The sequence below is a fragment of the Chrysochloris asiatica genome, unplaced genomic scaffold, assembly GCF_000296735.1.
Source record: "Chrysochloris asiatica unplaced genomic scaffold, ChrAsi1.0 scaffold00100, whole genome shotgun sequence".
NCBI lineage: Eukaryota > Metazoa > Chordata > Mammalia > Afrosoricida > Chrysochloridae > Chrysochloris > Chrysochloris asiatica.
Window position 1 is genome coordinate 3,055,299 of NW_006408618.1, and position 23,926 is coordinate 3,079,224.

The 23,926-nt window shown below is 38.0% G+C and overlaps 1 protein-coding gene and 1 pseudogene across 1 annotated transcript in view; one reads left to right on the forward strand and one right to left on the reverse strand.

Moving 5' to 3' along the window:
* SLC9C2 (solute carrier family 9, member C2 (putative)) overlaps positions 1-23,926 on the reverse strand; it is a 100,662-nt gene that overhangs the window by 61,633 nt on the left and 15,103 nt on the right. Inside the window, exons 4-8 of the mRNA XM_006867098.1 lie at positions 14,419-14,584; positions 14,149-14,265; positions 12,778-12,939; positions 5,565-5,664; positions 3,186-3,329 (exon numbers count right to left, since the gene is read on the reverse strand). Of these exons, the coding sequence (XP_006867160.1) occupies positions 3,186-3,329; positions 5,565-5,664; positions 12,778-12,939; positions 14,149-14,265; positions 14,419-14,584 (689 nt within the window). The remainder of the gene's footprint in view (positions 1-3,185; positions 3,330-5,564; positions 5,665-12,777; positions 12,940-14,148; positions 14,266-14,418; positions 14,585-23,926) is intronic.
* LOC102828555 lies at positions 23,072-23,404 on the forward strand (annotated as a pseudogene).

Consider the following 23,926-nt stretch of genomic DNA (forward strand, 5'->3'; position numbering starts at 1 on the left):
TTCTTAGAGGTACAATTAAGTGTTCTGGAATACTCATACTTCTCAATGTTGTCCATAGCTTGTCATGATCCACACAATCGAAAGCCTTTGCGTAGTAAATAAAGCACAGGTAAACATCCTTCTGATATTCTCTGCTTTCAGCCAAGATCCATCGAACATCAGCAATGATATCTCTCGTTCCACGGCCTCTTCCATGACCTTAAATATACTCCACCTGAATTTAGAGATCATTTCAAGAAAAGATATCATGGATTAAACACTAATGACTGAAAACCGGAAGAGTTGTGGGATGACATCAAGAATATTGTACAGGAAGAAAGCAAAAGATCATCAAAACAACAAGGAAGAAAAAAAAGACCAAAGTGGATGTCAGAAGAGATTCTGAAACTTGCTATCCAGCATAGAGATAATAAAGCAAATGGAAAAAATGAGGAGGTAAAAAAGCTAAACAGAAATTTTCAAAGGGCAGTTCAATTAGACAAAGTAAAAAATTATAATGAAATGTGCGAAGATCTGGAGTTAGAAAACCATAAGGGAAGAACACATACAGTACTTCTCAAGCTGAAAGAACAGAGATAAAAATTCAATGTTCAACTTGAAATACTGAAGGATTCTTTTGGGCAGAATATTGAATGATACAGAAAGCATCACAAGAAGATGAAAAGAATACATAGAGTCATTAGACCATAAAGTAATGGTTGATGTTCAACCATTTCTAGAGGTAGCATATGATCAAGAATCAATGTACTGAAGGAAGAAACCCAAAGTGCACTTAAGGCATTGGCAAAGAGTAAGGCTCTGGGAATTGATGGAATATGAAAAAGTATAACTGATCTAGCATTGGAGGCACACACTTATTATCTATGCCAAGAAATTTGGAAGAGCCAACTGATTGGAAGAGATTCATGTTATTGTTATTAAGTGCTGTCAAGTCGATTCTGACCCATATGCAGCTGGTGAGCTTGAACCACCGATCTTGCAGTTCATATGGCTAAGAGATCCATATAAGTGCCCATTCCAAAGAGAGGTGACCCAACAGAATGCAGACATCATCATACAATATCATTAATATCACATACCAGTAAAATTTTGCTAAAGATAGTTCAAAACTGGCTGCAACAGTACAATGACAGGGAACTGCCAGAGGTTCAATCCAGATTCTGATGAGGATATGTAACAAGATATCATTGCTGATGTTAGGTGGATCTTGGCTGAAAGCAGAGAATACCAGAAAGATATTTATCTGTGCATTATTGACTATGCAAAGACTTTTGACTATGTGGATCATGGCAAGCTATGGACAACATTGCAGAGAATGAGTATTCTGGAACACTTAATTGTGCTCTATAGGAATGTGTAGATAGACCAAGAGACACATGAGGACAGAATAAGGGACACTGAATGGTTTACAATCAGAAAATTTGTGCACCAGTGTAGTATTCTTTCACCATACTTATTTTGTTTGTATTTTGAGCAAATTATCCAAAAGGCTAGATTATGTAAAGAAGAAATATGGCATCAGGATTGGAGGAAGACTCATTAACAACCTGTGATATGCAGATTATACAACCTTGCTTGTCGAATGGGAAGATAACGCAAAATACTCTTGATGAATATCAAAGACCACAGCCTTTCGTATGGGTTGCACCACAACGCAAAGGAAACAAAAATACTTATGACTGGAGCAATATATAACATCATGATAAATGGAGAAAGGATTGAAATTGTCAAAGACTTCAATCCACCATCAAAACTCATGGAAGCAACAGTCAAGAAATCAATGAATTGCATCAGGCAAATCTGCTGCACAAGACTTCTTTAAAGTGTTCAAGAGCTAAGGTGTCAGTTTGACGAGTAAGGTGCGCCAGACCCAAGCCATGCTATTTTTAATACCCTCATATGCATGTGAAAGTTGGACAATGAATAAGGAAGACCAGAGAATAATTGATAGATTTTAGTTATCATGTTGGAGATGAATATTAAAGCACCATAGACTTCCAGAAAACAAACAAATCAATGTTGGAAGAAGTACAACCAGAATGCTCCTTTGAAGCCATGATGGCCAGACTTTGTCTCTCATACTTCAGACATATTATCAGGAGGTGCCACTTCCTGTAGAAGGTAAAATGGAGGGACAACGAAAAAGAAGGATACTCCCAACGAGATGGATTGGCATAGTGGAAGCAACAACGGGCTCAAGTATAGCAGGACTGAGTAGTATTTCCTTCTGTTGTACATAGGATGTCTGTGGTTGGGAACTGACTCAATGGCACCTAAAAACAACAAACATTCTTGATTACACTCAGCAGGCATGAATCCGGTGACACACAGGACTGTGTACAAACATCCTTCTGTGTGAGAGTGACTAAACTGCATGCAGTGCTTTTGAAGTCAGTAAGAACAAGTTTCCATGAGAAAATTTTATAGGGTAAGCCTCACTAGGAAATGACAGTGTTTTCAGAGACATTATTGTGAATTCTTAATGGGAGGTATAACTACCATAAATAGGCTATGACAGTCTCATGAGAGTCAAGTTTAAATGCCTACTCTGCCCTCATGAATTGGACGTGTTTTTATCTTCTTAAGGTTTCATTGAAAAATGATTAAATAGCACCTACCTTCCCAGATTATATTAATATTAATGACATAATATGGTAAAGTCCTGGTGTGATATTCTAGGATCAGCACTGGACTGCTTACTACAAAGTCAGTGGTTCAAACCCACAAACCATTCCTCAGAAACTCTATACAGGGTTGTTATGAGTCAGAACCAATTTGACGGCATTTAACAGCAACAATACATGGAAAGTGTTTGATAAATGGCTTTATTATAGCTCTCATGATAATACTGATAATGAGAATCAGTATCAGGAACTATTAATCTGACCCAGTGGTGCTCAAATTACAGTGCATAAGAATCCAATGGAGAGCCCATTAAAAGAATTTTTAGAATCTCATCTCGGAAGTTGGAATGGAAACCTAAATTTGCATTTCTATCAAGTTCAGGAGTAATGCAGATGCTGCTGCCTACTTATTTTATTTCTCTAGACACCCAGCAAGTTAACATCAGGGTTTTCTGATTCCATATCCAACCTTCTTATTTGTTAAACCCCACTATTCCCCAATTCTAATTCTGGGCTTGAGAACCTATGCTCATTAAGAAAACGTTAAACTAGAATTCTTACCTTACAGCACTCAGACTGACAAATAAAACTAAAATGAAAGCTATGCTGTGAAATGAGAAGTGCTCGATCTCTCCACATCCAACCACAATGCCAAAAAAGGTGTATATTAACTGATGAAATATAGATGAAAATATCAGTAAGAACCTAGGAGCAATAAAAGGAAATTTACTTTTTAAGCAATGAATTTTTTTAAATGTTATACTTTTCATATAAAGGCCATTCTTATTTTAACAGAGGCCCTTGCCTCCATCACTGTTGTATCAACACTGAAAAGTATTTTACTGGAACTAAAAACAGCCAGTTCTGAATCCTCCATTATCCTTGTCACAATATCCGTGGGCTGCTCTTCACAGCAGAACAGAAAAACCAAAGCAGAAAAATAAGGACTTCCTCAAAATAGTGGTATGTCTATATCTCAGGGATTAGCTGTCAGAATATCAACTGCAAGCCCACCATAACTAAACCTGAAACTAGGGCTGCTGCAAGGAGGCACCTGGGTGAACTTAATGTGGCAATAGTTCACAAGGCCACCTCCACGTGCTTCTGCCCAACTTCTCTCACTGTGACTCGGAAGTGCTCTTCCTGTCACCATAAAGTTGCTCAGCTCAGTCTGCTTTCCTATTAACTGAAATCCTAAAATTCTGGTAAAGCGAACACTAACACCATGTCCTCCAGGAAATTATATTAAGCACTTGTTGGAAGCAATCCTCCACAGAATCCATTCCTACAGAGTCAATTGCCCACACTACCATGATTCTTAAGAAGAAAGAGTGTGAGAATCACCTAGATTGCTTTCTAAAACTCTACATGACCAGTCCCTGCCCCAAAGATTCTTACAGTGAGGGTCTGTGACTGAGGTTGGGTCTAGGGCCTTTCATAGTCTGTATTCTGTTTGACACCAGGTGATAACACTCCTGGGTCAGGGCCAGGTCTGATTTTATGAGCATCTCTCAGGTCCTGTCTCCTCTTGCTCCCCTTTAATGGGGGCTTCCTCTTTCACCTGACTGGATAGATGTATCTGCCCCACAAACCAGTCTCCCTTCAAGTGGGTCTCAAGATCTACACTCAGAGAAAAAAACATTAGGAAGACTATTTTTAGCACAGGTATATGCCATATTCTCTAATATACAATGAAGCAGGAATTTTGATTTGCCATCTGGTTCCTATACCTTGAGCCAATTGATTTAGAGCTTTTAGAGGAGACCTCAAACCCCAATGTTTAGTTTTCTGAAAATCATGAAATAACTGAATTAAATACATTTTTATATCCCTCCACAAGACCTAAAAAAAAGGCTTAACGGAGTAAGTTTGTGATAAATTGTTTTCTGCATAGATGTGTCTACCACTTAACAACGAGCTCCTTCTGAGAAGGCTGCCTATCTTCATAATCTAAAACCTAACATAGAACATCCAAGCCACAGTAAACATTAAGAAAGAATTGTTTGAATGGGTGGAAAAATAAACAACTGAATTAATAGAAAGAGTAACTTATCAAGCTGACATATACTGAGCTCAAGAAACTGCCCAAATCCAGACACCAAATCTATGCTTTATGAACTAGTTGCTTCCCAAGCTTTTGGATTTTATAAACAAAGCTTCACTCATACACAAAACTAAACGTAGTTATAGGTGGCAGTTTTTATTTGCCAGGTAAGCATAGACACGTAGAAACACATATAGATAACAATTAACATCACTGCTATTTCATAAAATAAATGACATTATAAATACCAACAATAACAAAAAAAGCAGGAAGGATTTAACTTGGGAAAACTCAGTATGATAGTTTACTGTTTTCATATCAACATTTGCTTTCATTCTGTGTGAGAATGTCTACACTGGATTATGATTTGGTGCCAAAAAATTCTAAAGCAGTTCTGTAACTTAGAATAGTCTTTCAGACAATGGTTACGTTATTTGTCTGAGAAGACAGTCTGGGAAGTTCAGATGTCCGTGTGACCAAATATAAAGAGTAGGAAAACGGATTGGTGAGGCTGTGTCCTTCTGCTACTTTTCTTTTCCATTGGAGCTGTACTCATATTTAGGGCACTTTTACCCAGAAATGAATAAATGAATAAGGATTTAAAAAAAAAAATCCTTCCAACTCAAATAAAATTTTTATCAGTTATATGTGGAGAGCACTATATATGCATTGTTCTTGACAGAATTAACAGAGACACGTATGCATTGTTCTTAACAGAATTATCTATTTGTATCAATCTTTGTTAATACCTTAAGTTCTTTTCAAAGAAAAGCAGTAGTAAAATTAAAAGGCAGATACAAGTTATATAAAGACTACTTTATTAGTGCCCTTGAGAGCAGCACCCCTTAAGCACTAAATATACGAGAGCTAAACCAAGCACACATCAGGACACTTACTTAGTAATTACAAACTCGATCCTCGGTTTAAAACTCAATTTATCTAAATTCAGTCCTACAGTGACTAAAGCAATAATGCCTGACATTCCAAAACATTCCGCTGGAGAGGAAAAAAAAGAAAAGGCAGATAAATCAATTTAAATGCATTATATAATTTGTGCATTGAGGTACTTTATCTTGAGAGAAGACTTTGAGAGGAAAACAAAGTAGTATTTCTTAGAAATTTGCTTCAAAGGATTGACCTAATCCTCCAGACCAGGGGCCAGCAAACTTTTTCTAGAAAGTACCAGATACTATCCTACGGAAAGTACTCAACTTAGGTCACACAATTCTTATGACAACTACTCAACTCAGCTGTTTTAGTACAAAGCAGTCATAAACAGTATCTAAATGAATGAGTGCTCAATAAAACTTTATTTATGAATACTGAAATTTGAATTTCACTTCATTTTTACATGTCACTTAAAACTCTCTTTTTGATGTTCTCAGTCATTTGAAAATATAAAAATCATTCTTAAAGTGAACAGTAACAACCATGAGGAACATGCTCCTCACAATAAGACCAAAAGGCTGCACTCACCCAAAAACCAAGTTCAGAAAGAAGGAATAGGCAGGAAAGATGGACAGATAGACATGAGTAACCCAGGGAAGAAGGTGACTGTTATATTGAAACAAAATATGAACTAGTGAATGGGGAACTAATTTGCTCTCTAAACTTTCACATGAACCACAATAAAAAAAATCTTAACATGTGAGTTGAATAAACCCAGGAAGCTTTGTGCTGTGTGCAGTAGTTTACTGACCCTGCTGTAGACCATCACTGAGGATAAGGCTAGTGGATAAAGAAACCTAACACCTTTTGCCCAGCACCTCAAGGACATCTCTACAGTGTGCTCTGGGGCTATGGTCCAAGCTCAGTGCTTCACTAGTAATGCAGTTCCTAAAACCTGCAAACCACAAGGTCTGTGGCTCAAGCCTACCAGCCACTCCAGGGGGAAAAAGATGAGGTTTTCTGCTCTTGCAAAGATTTACAGCCCTGGAACCCTATACACGGTCACTATGAGTTGGAACCAAGTTGACAGCACTTAACAACAACAGCATCACTCAACTCTAAGTCACAAAGACCCTATGTGTGTCAGTGTAGACCTGTGTTCCATAGAGTTCTCAATGGCTGATTTCTTGGAAGCAGACGGCCTTTGTTTCAAGGTTGTTGTTATGTGCCATGGAGTCGGTTCCGGCTCATAGCGACCCTGTACAGGGTTTCCAAGACTGTAAATCTTTATGGGAACAGAAAGCCTCATCTTTCTCCCATGGAAGTTAGTAGTTTCGAACTACTGCCTGTGAGGTTAGCAGCCTGCTTCATAAGCACGACGCTACCAGAGCTCCTTTTGTTCCACGGTACTTGTAGTGAATTTAAGTCTCTGACTGTTCTGGTTAGCAGCTGAGCATTATATTAGCAGCTGAGCATATTTGCACCACTCAGGAAGTCCTCACCGGATACTGATAAAAAACAAACAAAACAAAAAACCTCCCTGCCATCAAAAGGATTCCAACTCACAGCAATCCTCCATAGGGTCCCTGAGACTGTAAGTCTTTAAGGGAGCAGACAGCCAGAGCTCCACTTCTCAGATAACCAAAACCCAAACCCACTGTCATCAAGTCGATTCTGACGCATAACGACGTTACAGAACAGAGCAGAGCTGCCCCTTTGGGTTTGCAAGATGTTAAATCTTCATGGGAACACATAGCTTCATCTTTCTCCTGAGAAGCAGCTGGTAAGTTTGAAATGCTGAACTTGCAGTTAGTAGCCCAGTTCATAACCTACTGTGTCCCCAGGACTCCTTTGAATACTTGTGTGGTGGTGGTGGTGGTGGTGTGCCACTGAGTCTTGATTCAGAGCAACCCTGTATAGGGTTTCTGAGGCTGTAAATCTTTAGGTGAACAGAAAGCCTCGTTTTTCTTATACAGAGTGACTGGTAGATTCAACGTGCTGACCTTGCAGTTAGCAGCAGTCCAGCTCAGAATCCACTACATTGTCAGGATTCCTTTAATAGTCATATGTTGTTGTTGCTGTTATTAAGTGCCATCGAATAAGTTCCAATTCATAGAAACTCTATTTGGGTTTCTGAGGAGCAGCTGGTTGAACTGCCAACCTTGTGATTCACAGTCCAGTGCCAATTCTACAGCACTACACAAGAAATCCAATATAGATATTTAATTGTCAGCAATTAAACAAATGCATAGATGTAGCCTGAGTCAGAAAAACCAACTATAATAAATATCTGAGTATCATAAATACCAATGGTTTTAAGTCTTCAAATACTGCGTTGTAAACATCATATAGAAATGAACAGAAAGATTGCAAATAGAAGTGGAAGAGATTTGGGATCTGGTAGACCCGATTTCTCTAGGAACATGACCTCTCATTCTGTCCTAGTTCTCCACATCTGTAAAATGAGCATAAAATGGTATGTGTCATACATTTGTTGTGAGAATTAAATTGTTGTTAGATGCCATCGAATCAGTACCGACCCATAGCAGTCCTGTGTACAACAAAACAAAATAGTGCCTGGTCATGGGCCAAGCTCACAATGGTTGCCACACTTGAGCTTATTGATACTGCCACTGTGCCAATCCATCTGGCTGGGGGGTCTTCCTCTTTTTCTCTGACCCTCCACCTTACCAAATATGATATCTTTCTCCAGCGACGGGTCCCTCCTGACAATATGTCCAAAGTATGAGAGACAAAGTTTGGCCATCTTGGCCTCCAAGGAGCACTCTGGCTGCACTTCTTCCAACACAGATCTGTTGGTTCTTTTAGCCCATGGCACTTTCAATATTCTCCTCCAATGCCATAACTCTAAAGCATCAATTCTTCTATGGTCTTCCTTATTCACTGTCCAGCTTTCGCATGCATATGAAGTTATTGAAAATACCATGGCTTCGGTCAGGCGCACCTTAGTCCTCAAGCTGACATCTTTACTCTTCAACACTTTAAAAAGGTCTTGTGCAGCAGATTTGCCTAATGCAATACGTCATTTGATTTCTTGACTGCTGCTTCCATGAGTGTTGATAGCTGATCCAAGAAAAATGAAGTCCTTGACAACTTCAATCTTTTCTTCATTGATAAGAATGTTGTTTATTGGTCCTATAGTGAGGATTTTTGTTTTCTTTACATTGAGATGAAATCCATACTGAAGGCTGTGCTCTTTGATCTTCATCAGTAAGTATTTTAAGTCCTCTTCAGTTTCAGCAAGCAAGGTTGTATCATCTGCATATCACAGGTTATTAATGTGTCTTCCTCCAATCTTGATGCCACATTTTTCTTCATAGAACCGTTTCTCATATTATTTGCTCAGCATACAGATTGAGTAAGTATAGTGAAAGAATACAACCTTGTCGCACACCTTTCTTAATTTTAAACCATTCTGTGTTCCCATGTTCTATTCGAACAACTGCCTCTTGGTCCATGTACAGATTCCTCATGAGCACAAATAAGTGTTCTGGAATACTCATACTTCACAATGTTGTTAAATTGTTGTTGTTATTAAGTGCCATCGAGTCGGGTCCAACCCATAGCGACCCTGTACAGGGTTTCCGAGGGTGTAAATCTTTACGGGAGTAGAAAGCCTCATCTTTCTCCCGCGGAGCGGCTGGTAGTTTCAAACCGCTGACCTTAAGGTTCGCAGCCCAATTCATAACCACTACGCTAATAAAGGGCTCCAATGTTGTTGTTGTTGTTAAGTGCCATCGAGTCGGGTCCAACCCATAGCGACCCTGTACAGGGTTTCCGAGGGTGTAAATCCTTACGGGAGTAGAAAGCCTCATCTTTCTCCCGCGGAGCGGCTGGTAGTTTCAAACCGCTGACCTTAAGGTTCGCAGCCCAATTCATAACCACTACGCTAATAAATTAGATGATGTGAAAACTTCTTGACATATAGCTGTTGCTGTTGTAAATACCATTAAGTTGGTTTCAACTCATAGTGACCCTGTAGAGGGGTTCTGGCAAGTAACTGATGGACTTCAACTACTGACCTGTGGTTAGAAGTCCAGCTCTTATCCTACAGTGTCACACCAGGATTTATAGCAGGCAGTTAATAAATGATAATCATTATCATGATGTTCATTGTTTTTTATTCCCTTTACTGTTTAGTAACAATACTGCTTATTGATTTGAAGAAGATCTTTATTATTCTTTTGTTTTATCTAGATATTTAAGCTTACTTTTGGCTTCTTTTTTACCTACTTATTTGACTAATTTAATATAAATAATTAATGATATTTAAAACCAGTAGTAGCAAGAACTGTGATAACAAGGAAATTGTCTCTCAAAATCTAATTTCTAATTTTCTATAATTAGCATTACTGGATTTTAAAGCTTATCATTGTTCTTTTCAATAACAGTCACTACTTACAGTCCTGGTGTGGTGCTGCAGAATAATCACAGGACTGCTAACTGAAAGGTCAGTGGTTCAAACCCACCAGAACAGACTCAACAGCACTTAACAGCAATAACAACTTAGAGATAAGGGAGTCTTGGTGGTACTTTAGGATAAGCAGTGGACTGCTAACCACAAGGTTGGCAGTTCAAACCTACCAACTGATCAAGGGAGAAAGATGAGGCTTTCTGTTTTCATAAAGATTTACAGCCTCAGAAACCATATGTAGAGTCACTATTAGTCAGAATTGACTCAATATCTCCTAACAGCAACTTGGAGATAGCACATACAATGAGGAGGAACCAATAAGTCAGTTTTTTTTTAAATTAACACCTTCATCTCATTGAAAGATACAGCAAAGTGGCAGGGTACAAGATCAACATAAAAAATTAGTCAGATTCCTTTATGCTAATAGAGTTCTGAAAAGGAAATCAGGAAAACAATACCATTTAAAATAGTCACCCATAAGATGAAATACTTAAGAATAAATCTAACCAGAGAAACAGAAGACCAACACACTGAAAACTATAAAACACTATTAAAAGAAACCAAAAGAGAGCTACAAAAATGGAAGACTATACATGCTCACAAATAGGAAAATTTAACATTGTGAACATGTCAACATTACCTAATGCAATCTATAGATATAATGCAATCCCAATTTAGATTCAAACATCATTCTTTAAAGAGATGGAAAGCTAATCACTAACTTTATATGGAAAGGAAAGAGACCCAGATCAAGCATTACTAAAGAAAAACGAAGTAGGAGACCAAGTCACTTCCCAATCTCAAAACCTATAACACAACCCCTTAGAACTATCTGGTACAGCTACAGTGAAAGACATATAGATCAATGGAACAAAATTGGGGGCCCAGAAGTAAATCCATCCACCTACGGTCAGCTGATCTTTGACAAAGGATCAAAACACACTAAATGGTGAAGATAGAGTCTTTCCAACAACTGGAAATCCATTTGCAGAAGAATGAAACAAGATCCATATCTCACACCATATACAAAAGTGAACTCTGTGTGGATTAAAGACCTAAATGTAAAACCTAGAACTATAAAGATCTTTAACGAAAAAATAGGGACAAACTTAGTGGCATCAATGCACTATCAAACATAACTGAAAACACAAACAGCAGAAGAATAAATAGACAACTGGGACTTCATAAAAATCAGGCACTTATGTGTATCCAAAAATTTCACCAAAAAAGTAAAAAGAGAACTCATAGACTGGGAAAATAATTTCAGCAATGACATATCAGACAACAGACTGATGTCCAAAATTTATAGAAAACTTTAATACCTCAACAAGAAAAAGACAAATAATCCAATTTAAAAACGGGCCAAAGACATGGACAGATACTTGTTGTTTTATGAAATGAGTGGGAAATGAAAAAGAACAAATGTCCGGATACAAGTGATATTAAAACAAACAAAAATTTCACTCACTTAACACAATAAAGACAAAAAATGAAAATTGGTATATGTGCTCTGTGGTGCCTTGTAGAATGCCAAGCAATAACTGGAACAACCTCCAATATTTTGAAGGAAAGAGGAAGGGAATCAACATTTATAGACTATCTTACTTTGAGACTATTGCTGTACTAATAAATATTTAAAACTGGCACTCTGGGTGTGAAAAAACTCTAATCTGTTGTATTTGCCAGTTTTCCTAGTGTAAATACTTTCATTGTAACCAATTTCAAGTTACTAATATGACATTTAATATGACACAGAGTTAGGAAGAGATGTGCACAATAATTCAAACAAGTAGGTAAGAATTGTTGCTAGTAACTAGTCACATAACAGATATGATCTCATTAATTCCTGTAATAATCCTTTAACTTAGGCATTATTATAACACTTTTATATTGTTGTTGTTGTTGTTGTTGTTAAGTGCTGTCAGGTCAACTGTCACTCATATCGACCCTTATAGGGTTTCCAAGGAGCAGCTGGTAAGCTTGAAGCACGGACCTTGCAGTCAAACGACTGAAGTCTGATGCATCAGTCCCCAGCGCCACACCAGGACTCCCATAACATTTTTATAGATGACAAAAATGAAGCTAAGAGAGGTTGCATAAAAAGGTTACCAAGTTGTGGAGTTGGAATTTCAGCTCAAGTCTACCTAATGCTAAAGATCTTCAAGGCCTAATGTTGGTTTATTCTGTCAACATATACATTAAATTAGTATTCTGGCTTTGGCAGCAGGAAGCTAGAAAACAAAACAAAACAAAACAAAAAACAAAGATGGCTTTTTTAAAAGAAGAAAAAATGGCTTCCAATTCATTCTTCTAAAGCATCCACTCTATGACCATATATTTCATTCCTGGCTCCAAAGAAGCACCAGATATTAAATGTATGGTCCTAGGGAATCCTGGTGTGGCTCTGTAGGTTAATGTGCTGGACTGCAAGCTTGGTTGGCACTGCTAGGTCGGTGGCTCAAGTTCACCAGCCACTCCTTGGAAACCCTACACAGGGTCACTGTGAGTCAGAACCAGTTTGACGGCACTTAACAACAGGGTACCTGCTCAAGAAGAAAAAGAGAATAATCATGGAGAGGAGGAGTACAAAGAGAAAGGGAGATAGTTGAAATGAAGAGGTATGGAGAGAGACTAGGGAAGAGCTAGAGGTGGCAGGAAAATGGCAGAACGGCCACAAAAGGGAAGATGTTGTTGGAAAGAAGCAATTGGATCAAGATCAGAAGAAAATAAAGATTTATGAATTTCACTGAAACGACAGCATTTTTTTAGGCATGTTTCTTCCTTACCAAGGTAGAAGGTCATGTACAACAATGAAAAGCAGAGAATGACATTAGTCAGCGTATTGCTTAGAAGGTCTATCAGTGTCAACTGAATGATTTTTGCACACATATATCCACATGTCATGCTTCCGAAAACATTCAAGAAAAGATATATGGTTGTACTGAGGTCTAAAAAAGAAAATGAGAAACAAAAGATTTAATTATAATTAAATCTTGCTTTTTCATTGATGGTATTGAGGTCTGTGCACTTTGGGTTGGTCTTAAGATTTTGAGTGGAGACTTTGCTCTCAGCAGATAGAAGGAGTTCTCAATGAAAATGTGGCAAAAGAGGTAGGTATGTTTGCGTTACAGTCATCAACTTGAAATTGACTTACCAAGTTTAGCAGCCTCAAATGCCCTCAGGACCCTCACAGGGAACATAAACATGAATAGCTAGTGATAAACTGAAGAGTAACGTCTAACCAAAAGACATCCAAATTTTTAAAAATTTATAAACTATGTTTGTTGTTATTGTTGTTAAGTGCCATCAATTCAATTCCGACTTTACAGCCAAAGAAACCATGCCCAATGTCTCTGTGATCACGCAGGCAGTTTGTGATCCCTGTCTCTATCCCAGGGGCATCTGGGAAATAAGAGAGGGGAATTTTTGGTAGTCACAATAACTGGGGGCCTTAGTGGCATTTAGTGGGCAGGTATCCTGCAAGATCAGCAGTTCGAAACTACCAGCTATTCCACTGGAGAAAGATGAAGCTTTCTGCTCCTGTAAAGATTTACAACCTTGGAAACCCTGTACAGTGTTGCTATAAGTCAGAACCAACTCTACAGCACATAACCAACCACCACCACCATCAAACTATGTCAAGGATAGTTTTTAAATAACAAAGATTGTCCCATCCAAAATGCCTATTACTACCCCATTGAAAAATACTGCAAACCTACAAAATTACCTCTGTCTGCCAATATTTCTTTCTCTTCTAATACATGTTTCCACCTGAAATTACCACATTAATATTTAAGGAGGACACCTTTCCCCTTTTTATGCTATGCTCTATCTTCCCCCTCCCTACCACTTCTCTACTAGTGCCACATCTAGAAATCTAGCAAAGCAACATGCTTTATAGACTACGAATCTGGCTATTGCCCATTCCAGGACCTGACTCTCAAGTATTACTTGAACCCTTCTGCTTTCTCGACTGAGAAATTGTTTTCCTTGGATAAGAAAGGGAACAGAAGTGTTCGTTATTTTAATGGATCCAAGAGTAATGTACAGGGAAACAATGGAATTAAGATATCTAGAATATCTTTTAATTTCAATGTTAATTAATATCTATCATATAAAATGACTTTAGAAAATGTGCAGGAAAAAAATGTTTTTACCCTTAAACATTTGAATGTCAGGTATGTCCTCACGTAAAATTCCAAAAACAATGGATGTGATGCTACATGTGATCAAAGATTCTCCTCTAATGATATCGATATACACTTTGGAAATATCTGGAAAAGGAAGCATAAAATATGACTTAATGTAATACAAAAATTATGCTTTTGCACCAGAAAGAGAAATAGAAGGGATGAAACATGCTAGAGTTAAAAAAAGCAATCATGACTGGGATGGGTCTTCAAGATAAGAAACTAAATCTGACATACCAATAGTTTTCAGTGAATTCACAGAGTAAAGAGGATCTATAACGCTGAGGATGATGCTAAAAAGTATGGAAGATTGTAAATCCCACAAGTCTTCATTGAATTGCATAGCTATATATCCAATTGTGGCGACAGTCACAGAAAAGCTAATTGATCCAGTTAATAAGACCTGTGAAACCAATTCATATCACAGTGTTAGATTTAACATATAAAAATACCATGATGATATCTTTTTATGTCATAAAAATCAGATTTATTTTGTACAATTATTCTGGAAAATTACTTTAAAAGTATTCTCATTTCATTATCTGCCTCAAAGAAGCCAACCCTTCCAACCTAAAGAGATTCTACTTTAATAGTTTAAAAAAAAAATCAACAGTATTTCTTAATATTATTCAAATTTAAGGAGTCCTGGTGTGGTGCTGTGAGTTAATGCAGTGGACTGCAATGTTGGTTTAAACTGCAAAGTAGGTGGTTCAAGCTCACCAGCTGCTCCTTGGAAACCCTTTACAAGGTTGTTGTTGTTAAGTGATATAGAACTGACCCTATAGCACTTAACAACAACAACAATATTCAAATTTAATAGTTCTCAACATTGAACTGTTCTTAAAATATACTGCAAATGACACCTACTTCTGTGTAAAAAAATTCTTGGTTTCTTCAGTGTTAAAAATAAATAATTACTGTCATAATATATCTAGGAAATGACACAAATGTAAATATCAAGACTCTAAAATATTCAGAATCAATCCTTTCTCTTAACTTTTTCTTTGAAATTTTTATGTGAATTGAGTGAAGATTTACAGAGAAAATCATAAGGTTTACATTCAACACATCATACACTTTGCTTCATCTCCTTGCCAATTTGGATACTTTCAATTTCCTTTTTTCTTGCCTATCGCTCTGACTAAAACTTTCATCACAATATTGGATTGTTGTTGTTAGGTGCCATCGAGTCGGTACCGACCCATAGCGACCTAATGCACAGCAGAGCAAAACACTGCCCAATCCTGGGCCAACCTCACTAATGTTGCCACGCTTGAATCCATCAATGCTGCCACTTGGCCAATCCATCTCATTTGGGGTCTTCCTCTTTTTCTCAGACCCTCCACCTTACCAAACATGATATCCTCCTCCAGTGACTGGTACCTCCTGACAATATGTCTGAAGTATGAGAGACGAAGTTTGGCCATCTTGGCCTCCAAGGTGCACTCTGGCTGCACTTCTTCCAAAATGGATCTCTTGGTTCTTTTGGCAGCCCATGGCACTTGCAACATTCTCTTCCAGCACCATAACTCAAAAGCATCAATTCTTCTACGGTCTTCCTTATTCACTGTCCAAGTTTCACATGCATATGAGGTCATTGAAAATTCCATGGCTTGGGTCAGACGCACCTTAGTCTTCAAGCTGACATCTTTGCTCTTCAACACTTTAAAAAAGTCTTGTGCAACACATTTGCCTAATGCAATATGTTGTTTGATTTCTTGACTGCTGCTTCTGTGAGTGTTGATAGTTGATCCAAGAATGAAGTCCTTGCCAACTTCAGTCTTTTCTCCGTTGATAAGAACGTTGTTTATTGGTCAAGTGGTGAGGATTTTTGTTTTCTTTACATTGAGATGTAATCCATACTGAAGGCTATGGCCTTTGATCTTCATCAGTAAATGTTTTAAGTCCTCTTCAGTTTCAGTAAGCAAGGTTGTATCATCTGCATATCGCAGGTTGTTAAGGAGTCTTCCTTTAATCCTGATGCCACATTTTTCTTCATATAACCCAGGTTCTTGGATTATTTGCTCAGCATACAGGCTGAATAAGTATAGTAAAAGAATACAACCTTGTCGCACATCTTTTTAAATTTTAAAACATTCAGTGTTCCCAATATTGGATAGGAGTGGTGATAAAGGGCATCCTTGTCTGGCTCCTGTTCACAAAACAAACACTTTCAGTTTCTCTCCATTGAGAGTAATTCTGGCTTTGGGATTTGAATATATGCCCTTAATTATATTGTGGAAATTCCCTTTTTTGTTGTATTTTGTTCAGTGTTTTTTTATCAGGAAGGGATGTTGGGTTTTGTCAAATGCCTTTTCTATATCAATTGATATGATCATATCATTCTTTTCTTTTCTTTTTTTTTTAATGTGGTGGATTACATTGATTGAACCATCCTTACATACCTTTTGATCATGGTGTATTATCTTTTTTATATGTAGTTGGATTCTGTTTACTAAAATTTTGCTAAGAATTTTTTGCATCTATCTATGCTCATGAAGGATTATTGTTACTGTTACTAAGTGCCATCAAGTCGGTTCCAACTCACAGCAACCCTAGATATGCTTTCTGAGGAGCAACTAATGGGTTTGAATCATCAAACTTTTGGTTAGCAGTGTTAATCCTACAGTGCCACATTATGAATACTGGTCCATGATTTTCTTTTTGGTGATGTCTTTGCCTAGTTTTGGTATGAGGGTTATGTTCACTTCATAAAATGTATTCAGAGCTGCATCCTTCTGAAGTGGGACATTCCCACTAGAAAGGACAAGCAGACCAACTTAGAGAAGCTAGAAAAACTGAAGATACTTCTTGAAAGAAAGACCATCAGGAAATATCCAAAACAAAAATGGCAGTCTGATTGGCTACTGCAAGAACAAACAAGTTGTTCACTGGGGAGCCATCAAGGCAAGCAATCAAGTCCCTTCAGGACAAATCCCCCTCTAAGACTGAAACTCACAGCGAACAAATGAGCAGGTATATAAGCTTGCTGGTGACCACGTTGGTCTACTGGTGAGTGGAAGAGGGGGAAAGGCAGCAATGAAGATATAGGTTGAGTTCAACCATGTTCCATAGACTCCTATCGACCTGGAGATGAGAGAAAGGAGAGGAAGGGTTGATTGGTCTGAAGTTAATGAGACCTGGGGACTCCTGAGCTCATGGACAAGAACATAGCCATGGAGGGCTAGAGCTGAGAGTGACGTGTCCAGCTGATATAAAAAGAGGAGACACACAAAAATGCTCAAACTTGCAGATAGTACCTATTTGACCTAGCTTTGATGTCTGGAAAATCAGAATTCGATTAGAGGAAGATTGAAAAAAAAAAAAAACAAAAAAAACTTTGATAAACGAAATGAGTGTGAATTGCTACAATTTGATGAACTTGACCTATATTTATGGATGTAGTAGCTCAAAATACCAACTAAGAGGGAAGGAATCTTGACATCAAGTATCATTTCCATCCCCTCTGTATATAGGGTTGATAGGAACGGGCAACTTAGACATTGGCTACCTAAAATGGCTCAGGACCAGGCAGTGTTTCATTCTGTTGCGCATAGGGTCACTATGAGACAGTACTGACTCCATAGCACCTAACAACAACAACAACCTAAAATGGGGTGGGAGGGGGGGCTATAAAGGCACAAAGTGACTGGTTTACAAGTTTTTGAGAGGAAGTTTAGTTTCAGAGTGTGTAGGGAAAGATAGCGTCCCCATTGAATAGTTTTCATCTTGTCTAGTTGGGTCTGGTGAAAAGAGATGGGGATAAGATTCTTATGATTCAACAGTGAGTAATTGTTATCATGTCTAATTGAGACTGTTACAACTGTAAAGGTAGAAGTTTTATAACAAAAAGGGGGAGTAGTTAATCTTACAGTCCAGGAACAGAGGACCCTAGGGCCATCAAGGGAGAAGAGCATGAGCAGAATGTGGGAACCTATCCAGAGAAGCAGCAACACCAGAGATAGAGGCAGAGATGAGGACATGGAGAGATAGAGCAGCTGAGGACTCTAGACTCATAGGAAGAGAATGGTTGTGTGGTTGCAGCCAGGAGGCACACTTGCAGAATGTGCCCTTTGGTTGTTTAAATGATTATATATTCCTGAATGTTTTTTTAGTAAATCCCTTCCCCCCACCAAAAAAACCCAGAGGGAATAAAAGCAAATACTGTTGAATGATGATGCATGGAGGGGGCTGTAATCATTGTAATGAAACGATGAGTATAAAACTGATGTTCTCCCATGTTAACGATCACTCAATTCACAATAAAAACTTTTTTTTAAAAAGTGAGTAATATGAACAGAATTCAAATCACAATACTATGTAGAAAGATTACAGGCTGGAGTCTGGGGAATAAATTGAGGAACTAAGTAAATCTGTTAAAAGAGATATAGGCCAGACCTCGTTGTTGTTATTAAAGGCTGTTAAGTCAGTTCCAACCCATAGCAACCCTGTATATGGTTTCTGAGGAGGGGCTGGTGAGCTTGAACTGTCAACCTTACAGTTCAAATGATTTTGCAGTCCAGCACATTAACCCACAGTGCCACACCAGGACTCCATAGGCCAGACCTAGGTAGCACTGATTCGATATGCAATTATTTTAAGAATTTGTTGACTGAAATATTAGTAGAATACTGAGCATTTATGTGGCTGTGCACATGCCTGTATACTGAATGAGGAAGAAAGGCTATAACATAGTGATGTTCATTTCCCTATTACAATAAATTGCAGACTGTTTAAAACAAAAAGGACCATGGACTACCAGAAAATCTGTGTTGGAAGAGGTACAGCCAGAATGCTCCTTAGAAGCAAGGATGGCCAGACTTTGTTGCTCATACTTTAGATGTGTTATCAAGAGGGACTAGTCCTCAGAAAAGGACATCATGCTTGGTAAAGTCGAGGGTCAGTGAAAAACAGAAATGCCTTCAACAAGATGGATTGGCAGTAACAATGGGCTCAAACAGCAACAATTGTGAGGATGGCACAGGATTGAGCAGTGTTTTGTTCTGTTGTGCATAGGGTCACCATGAGTCGAAACCAACTCACCAGTACCTAACAACAGCATACAATGGAGTACTATGTAATTAAAACAAATAACGAGGCATTTACAAACATTTTATAACAGAATTATTCTAGAAGACATTATGCTGAGTGAAATAAATCAACTACAAGAGGACAAATATTGTATGGTCTTGGTGTGGTGCTGTGAGTTAATGTGCTGGACTACAAAGTCAGTTTGAACCACAAGATCAGTGGCTCAAGCTCACCAGCCACTCCTCGGAAACCCTATACAGAGTTGCTATGGGTTGAAGCCGATTCATGGCACTTAAAAACAACTATTATAAAAAGTCAATAATAGATATACCCTCAGAAGGCAATATTCTTTAATGGTTACCAGTATGAGGAAAGATGGGGAATCACTTTCTAGATAGTTGTTGTTATTAAGTGCCGTTGAGTCAATTCTGACCCATAGCGACCCTGTATAGAGTTTCCAAGGAGCAGCTGGTGAGCTTGAACCACTGACCTGGCAGTTCAAACCACTTTGCAGTCTGATGCATTAGCCCACAGCACTGCACCAGGACTCCTTATAGATAGTGCTGCTGCTGCTGTGTGCCGTGGAGTAGGTTCTGACCCATAGCGACCCTGTACAGGGTTTCTGAGACTGTAAATCTTTACAAGAGCAGAACACCTCATCTTTCTCCCACGGAACAGCTGGTAGTTTCGAACTGCTGACCTTGTGGTTCCCAGCCCGATTCGTTACCACTACGCTACCAGAACTCCTTTTCTAGATAGTTGACACTTGTTATTTTTTATGAAGTTGAACAACTTTACCAAGATGAATGAAGACACTTAGAAGTACAAGAATTTTGATAAATGCATTTACAATTTTGCAACATTAATAATCAAAAATATGTGTGCAGTTACATTGGTAGATAAGTATGTATATATGCAAATAGATTGGAATATGCAAGTAAATGCATTTGTGTGTATATCTGTAGATATACCTATACACACAAATATACCTATACACACAATGTATATTCATGTTATGTGATATATATTATATTATATATATATATATAAAATATAACCTATCAGCCACTTCTAGGAAACCCTATACAATTGGAAGAAATGAGGAAGTATAAGAACTGAACAGAAAATTTCAAAGGACAACTCAAGAAGACAAAATAATGTATTATAATGAAATGTACAAAAACCAGGAGTTAGAAAGCCAAGAGGGAAGAACACACTCAGTATTTCTCTAGCTGAAAGAACTGAAGTAAAAAATTCAATCCTCAAGTTGAAATATTGAACAATTCTAGGGGCAAAAGGGACTCCTGGTGTGGTGATATAGGATCAGCACTGTACTGCAAACCACAAGGTTGATAGTTCAAACCCATGAGTTGCTCCTGAGAAATACTACACAGGGTCTCTATGAGTCAGAACCACCTGATGGCACCTAACAACAATAACAACAACATGGGCCAAATATTGAGTGATGCTGAAAACATCCAAAGAAAATGAATGGAATACACAGAGTCAATGTACCTAAAAGACCTGATCAATGTTCCATCACTTCAAGAGGTACCATATGATAGAGAACTGATCCTGCTGAGGGAAGGAGTCCAAGCTGCTCTGAAGGCATTGGCAAAAAAATACAAAGCTCCAGGAACTGTCAGAATACAAATTGAACTATTTCAACAAACTGATGCAGCACTGGAGGCACTCACTGGTCTACACCAATAAATTTGGAAGACATTTACCTTGCCAACCAATTGGAAGAGTTTCATACTTATGCTCATTCCAAAGAAAGGTAACCCAATGGAGTGCAGAAATCATAGAACAGTGTCATTAATAACACATGCAAATAAAACCTTGATGAAGAGATTTCAAAAATGGTTGTTGCAGTGTACTGACAAGGAGCTGCCAGAAATTCAAGGTGGATTCAGAATGGGATGTGGAACAAAGGGTATTATTGCTGATGTCAGATGGATCTTGGCTGAAAACAGAGAGTACCAGAAAGATATTTACTTGTGTTTTATTGACTATGCAAAGACATCCAATTATGTGGCTAACAAACTATGAATAACATTGGAAGAATGAGTATTCCAGAATACTTAATTGTGGTCATGAGGAACCTGTACAAAGACCAAGAAGTAATTGTTAGAACAGAGCAAGGAGATACTGAATAGCTTAAAATCAGGAAACATGTACGCCAGGGTTGTATCCTTTCACCATACTTATTCAGTCTGTATGCTGAGCAAAAATAATCTAAGAAATTGGATTATATGAAGAAGAATGGGGTATCATTAACATCTTGTGATATGCAGATGACACAACATTGCTTGCTGGAAGCAAAGAGGACTTGGAATACTTATTGAAAAAGATAAAAAACTTATTCCTTCAATACCCCTTAATATAAAGAAAACAAAGATTCTCACAACTGGACCAATGAACAAAATCATGATAAATGGAGAAAATATTGAGGTTGTCAAAGACTTCATTCTGCTTGAATCCACAATCAATACTCATGGAAGCAGCAGTCAAGAAATCAAACAAAATATTGTGTTAGGCAAATCGTCTGCAAAAAACCTCTTTAACATGTTCAGCAGTAAATATGTCACTGTAAGGGTTAAGGTGCCATGGTATTTTCAATTGCCTCATATGCATGTGAAAGTTGGACAATGAATAAGGAAGACCGTACAATAACCCATATATTTGAATTATGGTGTTGACAAAGAATATTGAAAGTACCATGGGCCACGAGAAAAACAAACATATCCTTAGAAATGAGGATGTTGAGACTTGGTTTCTCATACTTTGGACATGTTCTCAGTGTTTCATTCAGTTGTACCTGAGGCACGTAACAACAACAACAAAGATGATATCAGATACATTTGTGGTTTTAAGTTATAAAGATTATATCAGAGCAATAATTTCAGGGGTTCTTCCAGCCTCTACAGATCTAGAAATTCTGGATTGCATTAAAATATGAACATCTGGTCTGCATTTCCCCCTTTTGAATCATGACTCTTCTATAGAATCTTTGATCAAAATGCTCAGTAATTGTAGCAAGGCACCCTCCAGTGTTTCTTGTCTCTTGACAATGGAGACAGCAGTTCATGGAGACAATTAACTATGCGTTTATCTCATCCTGTTATTCCTGACTTTTCTTCTTTCTCTGTTTCTCCAAGTGAATAGAGTCAATTAATTGCACCTCAGATGGCCGTTTGCAAGTTTTTATGATCTTAGGTACTATGCAACAAACTAGGATGTAGAACAGAAGCACTAAACATGATATTAGATCAGTTTAACTGTGATGGTCCCATGAAACCATGACCCTAAACTTCAAATCAAGAAACCAAATCCTGGCTCTCTGCTTCTCCCTGGTCAACAAGCAGTAGCATCTTCTCTTGCAACCCCAACCGCATCCCTGAGACAGTATGGTGAAGGTTGGAAGTCAGTCAATGGATTTGGCCAAGTTGAGTGCCTGGTCACCAAGGCTGCTGTTAACTTTGGCAAAGTGGAGGTTGTTGCCATCAATGGCCCCTTCATTGACCTCAACTACATGGTCTACATGTTCCAGTATGATTCCACCCATGGCAAGTTCTATGGCATGTCAAGGTTTAGAATGGGAAGCTTGAAATCAGAGAAGATAAATTATATAAAGAACATACCATCAGAATTGGAGGAAGACTCATTAACAACCTGTGATATGCAGATGACACAAACTTGCTTTGCTGAAAGCCAAGTGAACTTGAAGCACTAAAAGATGAAAATTTTAAAAACTAAAACCTAAGTTCTCATCCAGTAAAACATCCTCAGTTAGGAAGATGATTTGTTGTTTTTATCTCTTATCTGTTTTACTCATGTCTATTCCTGTTTCAACATTATGCATACTAAAGCAGACAGTGTCCCAAGCACCTCACAAAAAATATTGGTTTCTCAAGCCCCCAGGAAGATAGTTGGTGCCTCCACGTTTGTCACTAACTCCACTTCACCCTCATCACAGAAAACTGAAAATAAGCATGTAGGAGACAATCCAGTTTATGTGTGCCCAACACTCAAATGGCAAAAAAGACTTGGAGAATTCTTCAGTCTGTCCTGTAAAGATTCAGAAAAAGAGAACTAGACTCCTGAAGAAGCAGGAAGTAGTGGCTTAGGAGAAGCAAAGAGAAAAACATATCCTTTGCAACCTGATCACATAGATGATGAAAAAGAATAGAACTTATTTCATCTTTGGCTTATGTCTCCTGTTACTCTGGAACTCTTTGATGTAAATTTGCAGATATATATTTGCTCCCATTAGGTTTGTTGAGTAGGCATTTGTTTAAAAAAATCAGGCAAGTAGTAAGATTAATATATGACTACTTAGCTTAGTTTTCAATATAATGCAGTATTTGGTATCCTCCTTTTACCAGTTATTAATCTCCTTATTCTTGCTAAAAACAAATCATTGCATGGTGCTCTAATTACAAATATGCTGTATTTGAGATTTGCTTATATATTTTTATACTGCTGTCATTTGATTATTGGAATGGTGCCAGGGTGCTTTTCCTTTTATTTGCTTAAAAAAGCAGAGTTCAAATTTGACACATTAAAATAATTCAATATTAATTAAACTGAACCTAAGGAGCTCTGGTAGCATAGTGGTTATGAATCGGGCTGCGAACCTTAAGGTCAGCGGTTCGAAACTACCAGCCACTCCGCGGGAGAAAGATGAGGCTTTCTACTCCCGTAAGGATTT